Source organism: Pseudopipra pipra, chromosome 4 (genome assembly GCF_036250125.1).
Source record: "Pseudopipra pipra isolate bDixPip1 chromosome 4, bDixPip1.hap1, whole genome shotgun sequence".
Taxonomy (NCBI): domain Eukaryota; kingdom Metazoa; phylum Chordata; class Aves; order Passeriformes; family Pipridae; genus Pseudopipra; species Pseudopipra pipra.
This window is the reverse complement of record NC_087552.1, coordinates 64,740,983-64,755,125: the sequence shown is the minus strand read 5'-3', so window position 1 is coordinate 64,755,125 and position 14,143 is coordinate 64,740,983. Positions and strand designations below refer to the sequence as shown.

Sequence of the window (14,143 nt, the reverse complement as noted above, 5' to 3'; positions counted from 1 at the left end):
ATTTAGTAACTGAACACCCTATAAGTCTGCAAATACTGTAGAGAATTTTATATTCAAGAAATGCTCAATATGCTTTACCATATTACTGTGATAAGAAATCCTATGACACAAATAATTACAATTACAGCCTGAAGACAAAAGAATATAAAAGACGACAAGGATTGTACTGCAAGCCAGTGCTCCTTAGTCTAAAATGTGCTGATGACATAGAAAATATCATTAAGTGAAAACACAGTAAGCCAGGTTCAGGATAGCCAGGATATGCTATGCAGGCAGGACTGTGGTGCTTCAGTCTTTACGGCAAACAAAAGAGAACCTCAAAATTCTTGTTTTTCAAATCTTACAATTTTCAGTTCGATGTCAGAATTTTGCCCCTTTGCAATCTTTTAATACTGTGGTTGAGCAAACCGTTAACATGCAGCAAGTGATGAATTAAACAGAGAATAGTGAGGAGTAAATGTATCAGAAGTGCAACAGATGTAAGCACTCAAGGATGTGTAGTTTCAGCCTTGACCTCCAGATGTACCACATTTATGCCCCTATAATCTCTCAAACACAATCAAGGTAACCGGATGGCACATATCACAAAGATAATCCTCCTAATCTTCCTTGCCTGGCTGAGTAAAACAGGAAAAGGAGAGAAATCAATATAAAGTTGCACTGTGAAAAAAATAACAGTTCCTTGAATCCACTTTGAATGGATTTGTAAAACCAGGGAGCTAGACAGCTGCTACAGCTCAGGTTCACTGTCTACTGCCATGACACTGTCTGGGGAAGGAATACTTCTCCTGCATCAAATGCCACTGCCACCTGCATTTCTACTTTGCTCTCCTTCATTCTTTGTTCAACAGCCATTCCAATGGACTTTCACAAGAATGGAAAAGTAGTCCTGCTGCAGCTGCAAACTGCTCTTCTGCCTGGCACACGGGAACAACTTCAGCCAAAGCCTCCCAGGGTGGTAAGTGGCAGAAGTAGTGAAGGAGCTTCCCATGTGGAAAAACAATTATTGAGAGACTAAAAGCCTTGCTAAATGCACTGTCATAGACTCAATAGTTTGCAATCCAGCCATCATGCAGCCAAATGCTCAAGGGAACTTCGCTGGCAAAAGGACTGCAGGAATCTTCTACCATTTCTGCTGTTAGGGAATGGACCCATTTAAGGATAGTCTTACATCTTGTTGAATGATAGAGAAAAATGGAAGTAAGCCTATGGTTAAAGCAGTGATGTATATCTCAGACTGAGGCAAGGAAGAGGTGGGCCTGTTTTAAGGTGACCAGGTGATAATCAAAAAGAATAGATGGATCTGATAAAAGGCATGTATGGGAGATTCATATTACTATGAATAAATTACAGACTTTAACCTGTTTCTAAGGCAATAGGATTTTTTTCTGCTTTTATTTTTATTTGTTGCCCACCTATAATTCCTTTTATCTTGCTTACCTGAAAAATTTTACATTATCGCCTATTTCCCAAGATTGAAAATACATACTGAGATTAAATAGATGAAAGAAGTTTTTTCCACACCATATCTTTTCAAAACTAAACTTTCTGAATTGCATTAGGGTACAACAGACAATAGAGCTCTCGCATCATTAAGATTTTGTAGCTGGCATGAACAAATGCAGAATCAATCAGTGCCTTCTATCAGTTCATGAAAGGAGATCACTATCATTGGAGTTTATTTAACAGGCATGGGAGGGGAACTCAGAATAATTCAGTTCTCCCAAACTGCAATAGCAAAACTGTCACAATTTGTAGCAGATTCCTTGATTTGGTCAGGAATTTTGTTAACAATTTTTTTTTTGCTTAAACTCCCGATATGAACTAGTTCCCAGTTTTATTGTTACACACATTGGCATATGACTCAAAATCGTGAATAAGGACCAGACCCAATGTACTCCACTCTCTCCACACTGCACTTCTCAAGGCAAGGGCAGTGACAGCTGCAGGAATGTTTATACAATGCAAGTGTGCTGACACTGGATGGGGCTTCAGCTTGTGCCCCTGGGCACACTTGCTCTTCCTGCAGTGGCAGCTGAACCACTGCTCCAGGATCAAAATAGCCCAAAGAGGATTCCTGGGTCCCACTGGAACACTCCTGCATGCCTAACCAGCCAACTTGACACACAGACGCAATCCTGTTGCTCTTGGTTTGATTTTGGTATTGCCTTCCTACAAGTTACTAACTTCTGAACTAGTTTTAGCAGCACAGAACAAGCAATCTTGGTAAAATGGAATATAGTAAAAATGTAAAAACCAATTCATTTTTAAAAGAATAGAGTGAAAATTCCTCTTCTGTTTTGGTCCTCTTCTGTTTTGGGGAGCGTAGAGGCAACCTTTAATTTGGTCTTACCAGCCTTTGCCACCACCCTACCTGAGAGCAGCCAGCACTTGACTCCTGTCAAATGCAGGAGGCAGCTGTGTGATTCCATGCAATGTCAGTAATATGCTATTAAAAAAATACATAAATCTACCAATGGCACAGAAAAAAAGCTTAAAAAAATTATCTGAATCCTGCTCCTTAGATATCCCCCAATGGCTCTGCTCTCTCTGTATATGTACAGAGCTATGATGTATTACAAAAAGGTGATCTCAGTGGCACTGTGGAGTTGGAGCCTAGAAACTTAGCAGAGGTAAAGCTTGGATGGAAGCTGCTTTTAGCAGCCTTTCATTCACAAGTACGAAGCACTGTAGATGTGTCCAAAGACAAACTATCCTTTTCTAGGTTTTCCTTTGGGGGTACATTTGGTCAAATACAAACACAAATGCAAATTAAAACTATATAAAGCAACTGAATAATTTTTTTTGCAGATTTTCAACCTCTTCATATTGAAAGGAAAATGAGACATCAATAACATTTTCTAACTACTCAGTTTGAAAATGCTCATTCTATCTCCATATGTAAAATCACTGTGAAACACATCTGTGCAGTGAAAGAATAATATCAGAAGAGCCCAGCCCTGCTCCCTCAGGCTGGAGGCTGGTATTCCAGCACAGCTCTCTTAATGTTGTTACACACATCCTTGATCAGTCTGTAGTATCTTCTGGCTTGGCTACAGTTTTCCTTCCCTGTATGCAATCACTGCCCAAAGATTCTGTCCCTTGCCATGAAGCACTTTACAGAGACCACTTGGAAAGAGATTTTTTTGACATCTAATTCCATTCTTTTGACAAAAATGAAATATAGCCTATTACAGTCATGCTTCATCTCCTGGTTAGGCAGAATCTAATACTTAAAACCCTCTGAAACTCAGATCTTTCAAAAGCTACTGTTTTTAATCAATCTTAAAAAAAAAAGGTCCTTTGTAAATTCATCCATTCTGTTTATCTCCTACCACCATAAAAGAAGCAACTCCACAGTCACATAATCTGGATGTACTTCTAATGTGCCAGCGTCTTTGCTGATATCCTGCTTCTTTACAAAATTTCATCAGTAATTTGCTTCATATGAGTCTTTTCCATTCTTTTAAAATAGGACTGAAAGATCCATTTCTACTGTATTTGAACAACTCTCACTGGAACACAGTATGATGAAACATTTTAGAACTGTGTTCTTATTTACTTCAGTATCTAACATTTCTGCTGCAATGTGAAGGTACCAAATCACTTTAAAAAAACATATCTTTTTCAGAAAAGGTCAATATTTTTGACATTCACCACTGTTCTAATGGATGTCTGGCTTCATGGTGAAATTTTCAACTTCGTTGTGCGCAGATAGCAAAGAAACTTCTCCTGGAGTCACTTTCAAAATGCTGAAGAGATAACATTTACTTTGTTCCACTCATCGGGTATTGCCTGAACCAAGAGGAGCACAAAAACCTCCCTTTCCAAATGACATAGTCACCCTGTTCCTAGGTAGCTACTGACTCTATGCAAAATGAAACCATTAACTTCTAATTTATCTATTCCATCAAGCCTGGAGTAATCTGCCTATCAAGTAAAAAAAAAAACAAAACCACAAAAAAACCCCAAATAAACAAGAAACATATTTTCCAAAACAAAGAATCCAGCATGCTGCACTATTTCAAATAATCCATACTACATCTGACAGAAATACCAGGGAGCTTTGACTGACACTTTTTGAATATGTCTGAAGCTCCTTGTTTACTCTTTGCTTTCCTGCTTTGCTCCTTACTTGTTTTCTTTGGCCCCAGCATGGGGATTCATGGGCTGTAGTCCCTTGGGGTGTCCTCATTTTTTATTCTTTAATATTTAAAATTGGGTATTCTCCTGCTGTTTTGCTAATTACAATTTCCCCCAAGAAACCATAAAGGCTACTTTGAAGGCCCTAAAAACACTGAAATAATTTTCTGGAAGGATTGATCTGTATATCAGTCCTTGGGTATATATTTCTTGACAGCACAGATAGAGAAATAAATAGATGACAACCATTTCTATAGCGCTACTAGAAGCATATCCATGTTTCAGATTCTTGTTCAACTAGTATCTGGGGATTTGATTTGAGATTCTGTTAATATGTTGTACATTTAAAACCAGAAGTCTTCAACCCATCATATAGAATGACGTAGAAATAAAATCCAAGATGAAAAACTGATATTAAGCACATTCTTTTGTTTAACACAATAGCAGCAGAAGGAAATACATTGTACTCTACTGTCCTTCACTAGATGAGCAATGAATTAAACCTGTGCAATTCAAAGCATGCAAAGAAAACATTTCTTAGTTCTCTTCTGAGTAAGTGACAGAATCACACAGAATCACATGAAAAAGCAAGACCTCCAGATCAGCCTCCTGCTGGTAGCAGGGTGAGCTGTGAGGCCAGAGCAGGTTACTGAGGGTTTTATCCAGCTGGGTCTTTAAAAATTCCAAGTAATTTTTCTTCAGGACTGCAGAAGGCTTCTACCTTCTAAGTGTAAAGTTAGGAAATACAGTGTATGCAGCACAAAAAATTCAACTGCATCACTCAGACCATATTTAAATATCTGTCTGTGCTTAAGTGTTGATTTACTATGCAAATACAGAAACCCTGTCACTAAGAAGTTATGCTAGACTGAAAGAACCTCTCAACAAGTCTTGCAATTTCATTAAGCAATTAAAGTCCATATGGGGATTCTTTAGTGAAATAGAGCACCATCAAGTGGCAAAATTCTCTTATATTACTATTCATGCTTATACCAGAAAACACCATGTGGAATTAAACTGTAATTGGTTCTTGAAAGAACCCTTGCTCTACACCATTACATTGTCATTGTGTGTGTAGCACTGCATCATGGAAGCAAAGCTCAAAAACTATTGCAGTAACTGATGACAAACAAGCTACTGTATGTTCTTGTCCTCTACAGTTTACAAATACTACATTAATAGAATTAAAATAAAAATAGCAGGGTATGAATATACCACAAATGGGATTCAGAAATCCTTACAAAGCAGAAATTGTGGTCCCAGATAAATGAGGTTCAAAAAAGAGAACACTAAAACCAATTTAGGTAGAAAGAGAAGATGACAAATGCAAAAAGAGAAAGAAAAACATTTATACTTACTTTTGGCAACGCATATTTTGGCAACTTCATTTGTACAAAGCCATTTCGACGGTAAGACACGTAATACTTGGTCCGATTTGCTGATGTTGTCTGTACAAAGGAAAAACAGAACCCTGTGAGGATTTATGCTAAACCTAAAGAACCTGAGATGGAAGTTTTTCTTTTAACCTGCAACTGAAATACATAGCTATTACTTTTATTGCATGCAAATAATCTGCACAGTAAACTGTTCTTCTCTTTAGGAAGACAAAAATGATTTACTTCCTTCTTTTGCCATTTCAGCAGTTTTGGGTGATACCTGAGACTTCAGCATCTCACTGTCCTCAGTCCTTACTAATATCTTTGTACCCAGTGGCCTCCCACATCTTTGCCCTGTTGTAGAAGTTGGGGCAGCAGCAGCCTTTAGGTGAGAGGTAGGGAGGAGGTACACTGGCCATGAACACCAGGTACCCCAAGGGCAAGAAGTACTCCACAGCACACTTCAAAGCAGAGCACAAAACATTGAATAGATCATGCTAACATTATGTAAAACATTTACTATATCTGACTAATATTTTCTATACAGGATAAAACATTTCCCAGTGAAGATGCTACCATACCATGTGGAAGATAAGGATGCAATTTTAAATCCATTGGTTGGTCAGTTTTAAACTCAGTGATATGTTCTGAAGACACAATTATATGCTTAAATAGAGAGGTAAAACACACATTTAAATGACTTGCATGTATGAAACTGAAGACAGATTAGGTTTTACATAAAATACTTGGTGCTTTTGAAGATTTTCCCTAAAGAAAGCCAAGAGAAACAGTTATTGAAAGGAACACTGCTGTATGACTATCACTCACAAAGAAACCCCACAACGCCCACAAAAAAGCCCCCACAAGGCAAATATTTTTCCAAAGTACCAAAAAGAATATTCTAAAAAAAAACTTAGCTGAAAATTCTCAATTAACAACCTTCCATGGTTTTTCTAATCAGAAATATAACATCAAAATCTGTGCTGGTATATAAATCAGTATATTTCCAACTTAGCCACTTGAGTACCATCAGATGATATCAGTGAAGATTTTAGCCTTTGGTAAACAATATTTCACTCTTTTTTTCACATTTCCCCTGCCCAGAAGATCTGCTATGTAATGGCTACTTAGTAATTTTCACTAAGCTTATAAAGGTTGGCTGCTTTGAAGAAACACATTGGTCAAAAAAAAAAGGAAGAAATTAAATGAAATGTCAAAAATTTTTCTCTGGTTGCCCATGACAAATCAGATTGTGAAATAGAAGCACAAAAAGACTCATCTTCTTTCTTTAACTTAGGAAATCCATTTAAAATCCTACCCCAATTCGACTGTTTTTCTCCTCAACTTTTATGTTTAAAAAGGGAACCTGATTTGCAAGACAGCCTATCCTGAAGCATACAAACTTGATGTGGCTTAGTAAAAACAGAATTGATGTATGACAGCAGGTCCACCTGCCTGGATATTTTAAAGATAACAAAGTATTCCAAAGCATTTAATACTGTAAGCATTTTCACTCTTTCTTTAAACCCATTTCAAATGTGATGCCCTTTAGGAATGTCATTTGTTAAATGATGATGGATCAAACCAAAAGCCTCACCATTTGTTTAACTAGTGTTAAGTGGCAGTCTTACCTATCTTTTCATAGTCTTCTTTTAAATGCATTTCTTTTAATGTCACTCATTTTAAATGACTGGAGATGATGCAGGGCAGAGGAGAATTGGAGTGGAAGCACCCAGTGATATCAAGCCTCACTGAGATTAAAGGCTAGTCCATGCTTAAAAGCAGTGTTGAAACTTTAATCTCCTACTAAAATCACTCTGAAACTGTCTGACTGTCATTGTAAACTGGAAAAAAAAGGAATACTAGAAAGTTTCTGATCTTTGTGGATACGGTTTCTGATCTTTGTGGACATACTAAAGAAATGGGGTTGAGATCATCCGCGAAGATGGTAAAAAATCTCAGATTTGGGACAGGTTTAGCAGTGCAGACCTGTAATGCTCCGATTTACATTTGCACAGCTCAGGGCATGTGAGCAATGCCAGAGGCAGGAAGACAGCCTCAAACCCTCCTCTCCTTTTGCACAGATGATTCTGTCCCATCCTCTCTCTGGCAGGCAATGCTGGGGATATCACGAAGAGTCCCTGTCTAAGTTTAACTTATACAGCAATATTTTAGTGTCATGATAAAAGAATTTCCACATGGTTTCAAAAGCATGCTGTTTCTCACATGTACAGCTGCTGTGAGGTTTCACTGGAACAGGCAAATACTGCATCACACCTCTGGGGTGGCTGCAGTTCAGATGTGACTGCAGGATCCCAGTTATCTTCTAACGTCCAGTAACTGGGTTTACAGTAATTGGCTAACTGCAAACCAATTTAGCAATAAAATTTACATTACATACTGTGGTTTAGTACAATTAAGTGTGAAAGGAAAAGACTGGAGATGTTTCTCCTTTATGTAGAACACATGAACATCTCATCTACTGGCACTGGCATGTGTCAAATCTAAAGAGATCACATTACCAATGGCATCCTTTTGATTGTAGCAACTGTCTGTTACTTACATGTACATTTCCACATTGCACTTCCATTTTGTGTCTGCTTATGCCTGGCATGAGATGGAATAACAGCTAAAGATGCAGTTGTACAAGGCATTCAGCAAAACAAAATGCTTGATGAGGAAGAAGCCAGTGTTTTGCTGAGCACAGCAGTCTGTAAGTTCACATGGTGAGAAACAGTTCTCTCTGTCTACACACCATGGAATGGATTTTAAGAGTGTGCCTGGGGGGCACAGATAATAATACCTTTGAGCAAAATGAGTGCTACGAGTGCTAGATCTGATATGAAAAATGCCTACTTTAATCCAAAAATTCCTTCCCAAAGCAATTTTTTCCATTTCCTTATAGTGCTAATTGTTCTAAGCCATGCAGGCTTTTGAAACCACTGTGCCCAACAAGAGGAGGACAGATCCTTTGTGTCCCTACTAATTTACAGGTCTTTGTGGAAGAGCCCCAAGGAGGGAAAGCTGCAAGGAAGCCATTCTGACGCACACTGAGGCAGTGGGGGGGAGACATATCCATTGTCACAATACTGCTTTCCTGCAAAAGTCAATGAATAGACAAGCCTTGCAGCAAACAAATCATATCAAACTAAGGGAAAAATGATAGCCAAATGATAGCCACTGAGGAAAGCACAAGCAACTTCCCCAGTAAAATCTAACAAAACAAGGAGGACAAAACGGTTTTTTGAGAAGTTTGCAGCTTTGACAGATTCAAATCACAACCCGTGCCAAGCACACAAAACAAAGTTTTCAAGTGTGCCTGAGTTGTACTGGTGCCATAAGCCTGACAAAGTTCCAGCCCATATTTCTGCACACAGGCCCTGTAGTTTGGGAATGAAATAACCCCAATGTAATTTGGACCACCATGAGTTGTAGACATGGCATTTAGGGCCATGGTTTAGTGGTGGACTTGGCAGTGTTAGGTTTATGGTTGGACTCATTCTTAAGGGTCTTTTCCAACCTAAATCATTCTACGATTCTATACTAGTTTGCTCCAAGATCCCAACTATGACTATTCCACTCTTTGCTCCCTAAGCACAGCCATGTAAGTTCTTTCCTGGCAAAACCTCTTCAGAGGAGAATCCTTATGAAGAAGTTGTGCAATCAGTCTGTCAGTGGTTGTCCTCAGATGCTTTTATCAGGAACCAGAAGATATTGTAAGCATAAGAACAAAAGGGTTGCATTTTGCTTAACACACAAGTGTATTTATAGAAAGTAACTTTGAACCATACAATGTGCTTGGAAATTTTAATATAGTTAAAGGGCAACTGGTTGCACAAACTAAAGATGCCTTTTTTTTTCTTTTTTTTTTTAATGATAAAAGAATGCTTTGTTCCCCATAAAAATTCATAAATCATCATTCATACTCTGCAACAGGTTTCTCCCTGCTCCTTACAGTGTTGCTGCACTATTTAAAATTATTTTGATTCAAGAATAAGCTATGTCTCCCGAAAATGAAAGTACCTGCAGAAATATGTAGTCATCCTGCACAGTCAGGGAATCCCGATCAGTACTACCAGCAAATGGGACTGTCATTGCCTTATCAGAACAATTTTGAATCTGGCAAGTGATGTAGCGATAACCTGAGGGAAGACAGACAGAAACGTATGACAGGGCTATCAAGGGAAAAAGAAGCAAGCAGTATTAAACGTTATTCGTGTAGAAAAAATGCTGCCTTTGCCAGGTGAGTTAGTTGTAGAATTATTATATTAAACCCTCATACAACAGTTTTTCAATCTCCAATGTACTGAGAATATATTAACTGCTTACAGTTCAGATCATTCCCTGGAGGCAGCCTGTTATTATCCAAATGTTGCTGGTCCAGAGAGATTAAGGGTTAGATGAATGAGCCATTCATGGGTGGGGATAATAGAAGGAACCTCTTTTCTCACTTAACCTATGCACAGAGCCAAATTATTCACTTGGAGAAATGGCAGCCTGACACAACATAACTGAAATCAATAGATCAACCCCAGTATAAAATTGTGATGAATGAGAAAAGAATCAGACTTCGTTTAATAGACAGTGTGCAGAATTTTAAAGGCTATTTTCAAAGCTCTGTACGAATGTGCAGAGACACTATTAACATGCTATTGGAACTGCTCTGTTGGGGCAGGATTTCTATATTCATAATTAATACTTTGCTGAAAAAGCCTGGACTGATTTATAATCAGTGGAGGCTGCAGCCTTCCTCTTCCTCTCCAGTTAGCAAGGACTATCCTCTCTACCTCGGTTCTTAGAAGAGCACCACTGCATCTTTGATACAATCTGCTCTTATCAGAGAGAGCAGAGCCAACAATTGTATCTTACACCAGCTGTGGCTTAAAGACCTTCTCCTAGATTCAAGCTCTTGTACAGCTCACCTTTCGTCACAAGCTTCTGAGCACAAAGTACTTGAGTGACTTTTCCAAGCACAGTGAGGAAAATGTTATATACACAGTCTTGTGTCCAGATCACTAATTCTACCCATGCTCCATGTACAGCATGAGGGAGAGCAAACAATGCACCCCCATGTCCTTCACTACTTTTGCAGTGCAATAGGAAATGCATTCCACACTTTATGACTTTTAATTAGACAAGGCCAAACCAGTATACTGGATACAATTATTTTTTTTTAAATCTGAATGTATTTAAGAGGCAGTTAGAGTCAATTCAAGTTCTCCTGATTATATCCAAATCATCACTACCAGGACATTTGACCAAGTGCAGCAACGGACCATCTAAAAGTCTTGCAGATATTCATAATTCACATCACAAGAGTTATAGCTCTTCATCAGATAGGTAGTGCAAAGATGTTGTTTCCATTAAAATCAATGGCAATGCTTGTACTGATCATAAGTGCACAAAGTCAGTTTGTTGAGAACCCAGCCAAGAAATATGTCATTATTCTTTTTCTGCTGCTTCTGTTAAATAAAAAACCCAAACAAACCTTTCCATTCAGGTCCTAAAAAATCTTTTTACACTGTCTCTAATGAAAGCAGCTGAGGGAGCTGTCACTATGTCTCAGAAATCTCGCTTCTAAAAGATTTAGAAACTCTCATCCAGCTTTTAACATGGCAACTTTGATTTTTTTGATAGGGTTGAAATGAAGAAAAGTTACAGGATCAGGACAAATTAAACTGCACATTCTTTACAACTCATTTTTAAGATTGCACAGGAACTTAGATAATCAGAGTCAAGGAATTACATTACCTTTAAAGAGTACGATTGGTAACAAGAAACTACACCAGATTTTGGAATCATGGTGACTCTTCAGTACAGCACATTCTGACTACCAGTCTGCTTTTTCATTTATTTTCCTTTTGAAGACTCAAAGTATACTGGATACTGTAACATGAGGAAATTCTGGGAGCTGGTGGTTAGTGCAGTAGACCTGACATATGCAATGATTCACATAAACAGACACTTACCCAGCACTAACACTGCATTGCCAGTTTTATTTGCAAATTGGGAAAAACTGTTCAATGTTTAACTGCCAGAATAAATTGCACCATTAATGGACATTTTCAACGGAGCATAACATCTTGACGTCAACTCATCTTACAGGGAAAAACAAGTAGATTTTAAATTATACTATATTTTTATATAACACGGCAGTTTTGCTGACTACATATAAACAGAGAAAGCATCTGACTTGTACAATTTCTCTTCTGACTAGTTTTAAAAACAAGTACTCCTAAAACAAAGAGAAATTACTATACACTAGGGTATCAATTGATAACATTTTCATTTGCATACCTCCACTGGGGTCCTGGATTTCCATATGAACTAAATCAGGGTCTGCGTCAACTCCAGCAACGGCCCTGAGAACATAATATAATCAAATTATGTAGAGCCAGCTACAGAATAGTAATTATGTGGATGGAAGAAAAGAGAGGCTTTCATACTAACCAGCTTTAACATTCTAGCTGGGAAATTGAAATAAACCCCATTTATAATGTCCCATTACTAACATCTAGAAGGAAATTATTTTTTCTGTACTTGACAATGTTTTCCTTAAATTTCTTTAGAATCTCTTTTACTAACCTACGGATAAAAATAGGGTAAATTGAAAAAAAAACCAACAGAAAAAGGTATGAAATTGGAAAAAATCCTTCATAATAATGAATTGATATATGTACACACAGAGATATGCACACAGTCACAGGCTCTGACAAGCACTATAGCATCTTTTTACAATTACATTTGACATTTGAGACTAAAAAGCAGATTTAATGCTAAAAAACACTTAAGATTCCTTTCTTATTAGAGATATCTTAAACTTGACACACAGTTTCCATAACAAATTGATACATCTTTGGTTAGTATACTCAAGAGAAGAGTAGATTCCGCTTTGACAAAGAAAGTGAAGAATAATTTCGAGAAAAACATCCTGAGAAGGAAATTCAGACAGAATTGATCAAGGTGCAGTTTAACTCTGAAAAGCTATAATGGGAATAGAGGCTGATTTTCTCCTAATATTTCTCATGTCAAATATGCTCAGCCAAAAGATGAGTTTTCTACCCTCAGGGCTTCCATCCCAGCCTGGGAATGGCAGCCTCAGCTGTGCTTTTTTCTGGCCCTTCTATTGTCATTAGTCAGGCAGATTCTGCAGAGAAAGGTTTCAGCTGACATTTGTGTGTCACTAAGTGAGGTAGAATCCAGCCCCACTCCCAGAGTCACATCACTCTTCCCAAGGCTCTTCACTGGCATGGCAAGAGTCCATCGAGTCAGCAGATGTGAGTTGAAGACAGGCAAAGGAGATACATTGAGTGATAAAGTGCAGCTGGATGCAGATATTAAAAAACCCCATTAAGATACTTTAGAGAAAATTATAATTTTGATACAATTATTAACAATCAAATGCAATAAAGCTATACTTTGGATTGAAATTACATCATTGCTTAATTATTTTAATAGCATTAATTTATGAGGGGCAGCTAAAACCTCAGACTCAGTAATTGGTGGCTCCTTGGGAACACAGTCCAGGGGGACAAGAATGGATGATTTCCACTGCTGCATAAAAACCAGAAATAATCACATATGCTGTTTTCCCCTAATAAGATAAATGATCAGTACAAAAAAGGATGGGGAGGGTGAGGGATAAGCCTCTCCAAGCCATAAGATGTCATGGAAACTTCAGTGGGATTATTTTTTTTTTAATAAATGCATGGAAAAATCTTGTATTTAATAAGAATATGGTCTCTCAAACACAAACTATTTTAGCATTTTGGAGGCAATACAGTAGGTCAGATAACATTTTAGAATCAGTGAGGTATGATAAGAATATATATAAGCAGAGGAAAGGGATGTGTGAACTTTTTTGCTGTGTGTGCTGTTATCTATCTTTCTAGATATCCACAACACCAAATCAAACCTGCTATCAACTCTGCAGTCAGCAATTTGAGGGAAAAAAATGTTCGCTGAATATTTTACTTTTTGTGTTGGACCTCATGCAGCTGAACCACGGAAATTTTTAGGTTGAATTTTCTAAGGCTCAGCTTGACATGCTAACAAGCATCAATAATGAAAAGGAAGTTTTTGGGTATTTCCGAAATTACCTCTTGTATCTATTATATATCACACATGATTTCATAAACAAAGTTTAAAGTATTTGTCAATATCTTTGCCTTCTCATCTTTCTTTTAACAGACCAGAATCACAATGATCTCCCTTCTACTGTGCTCCTCCTAACAGTGGCAGCTGACACAAATAGATTCTAATCTTGTTTCCAGTGTAATGTTTTAGAGCAAGAAGATGTAGCTGATCTGTTTTAACTAACATTTCAGAACAAAACTTTCCAACCCAGACTACATTTCTTCTTTAGACTTTTATTTGAGTAGATGTCAATAACTCACAAGAAAGGGTTTTTTCCTTAACCCAGCCAGGAAAATAATACCTCTTTCCACCTGAAGTTCAGACATTTCCCCTACCCCTTTTTTAAAATTATCCTTTACTATCCAGGCAAAGTTACCTCTAAAAGGCAACTCCTTTATTCCTAAACCAGCTGGATCACCTCCCACAGTGTCCACTGACTATAAAGAAGGTTTAGGATGACAGGTCCATACTGCAGTTTGACAAGCATT

The 14,143-nt window shown here is 37.7% G+C and overlaps 1 protein-coding gene across 9 annotated transcripts in view; it reads right to left on the bottom strand.

Moving 5' to 3' along the window:
- Window positions 1-14,143, bottom strand: part of SORCS2 (sortilin related VPS10 domain containing receptor 2) — a 546,495-nt gene that overhangs the window by 84,015 nt on the left and 448,337 nt on the right. For all 9 annotated transcript variants that reach the window (XM_064653301.1, XM_064653303.1, XM_064653306.1 and 6 more), the window contains exons 6-8: window positions 11,817-11,881; window positions 9,543-9,661; window positions 5,502-5,591 (exon numbers count right to left, since the gene is read on the bottom strand). In XM_064653301.1, coding sequence (XP_064509371.1) covers window positions 5,502-5,591; window positions 9,543-9,661; window positions 11,817-11,881 — 274 coding nt within the window. The remainder of the gene's footprint in view (window positions 1-5,501; window positions 5,592-9,542; window positions 9,662-11,816; window positions 11,882-14,143) is intronic.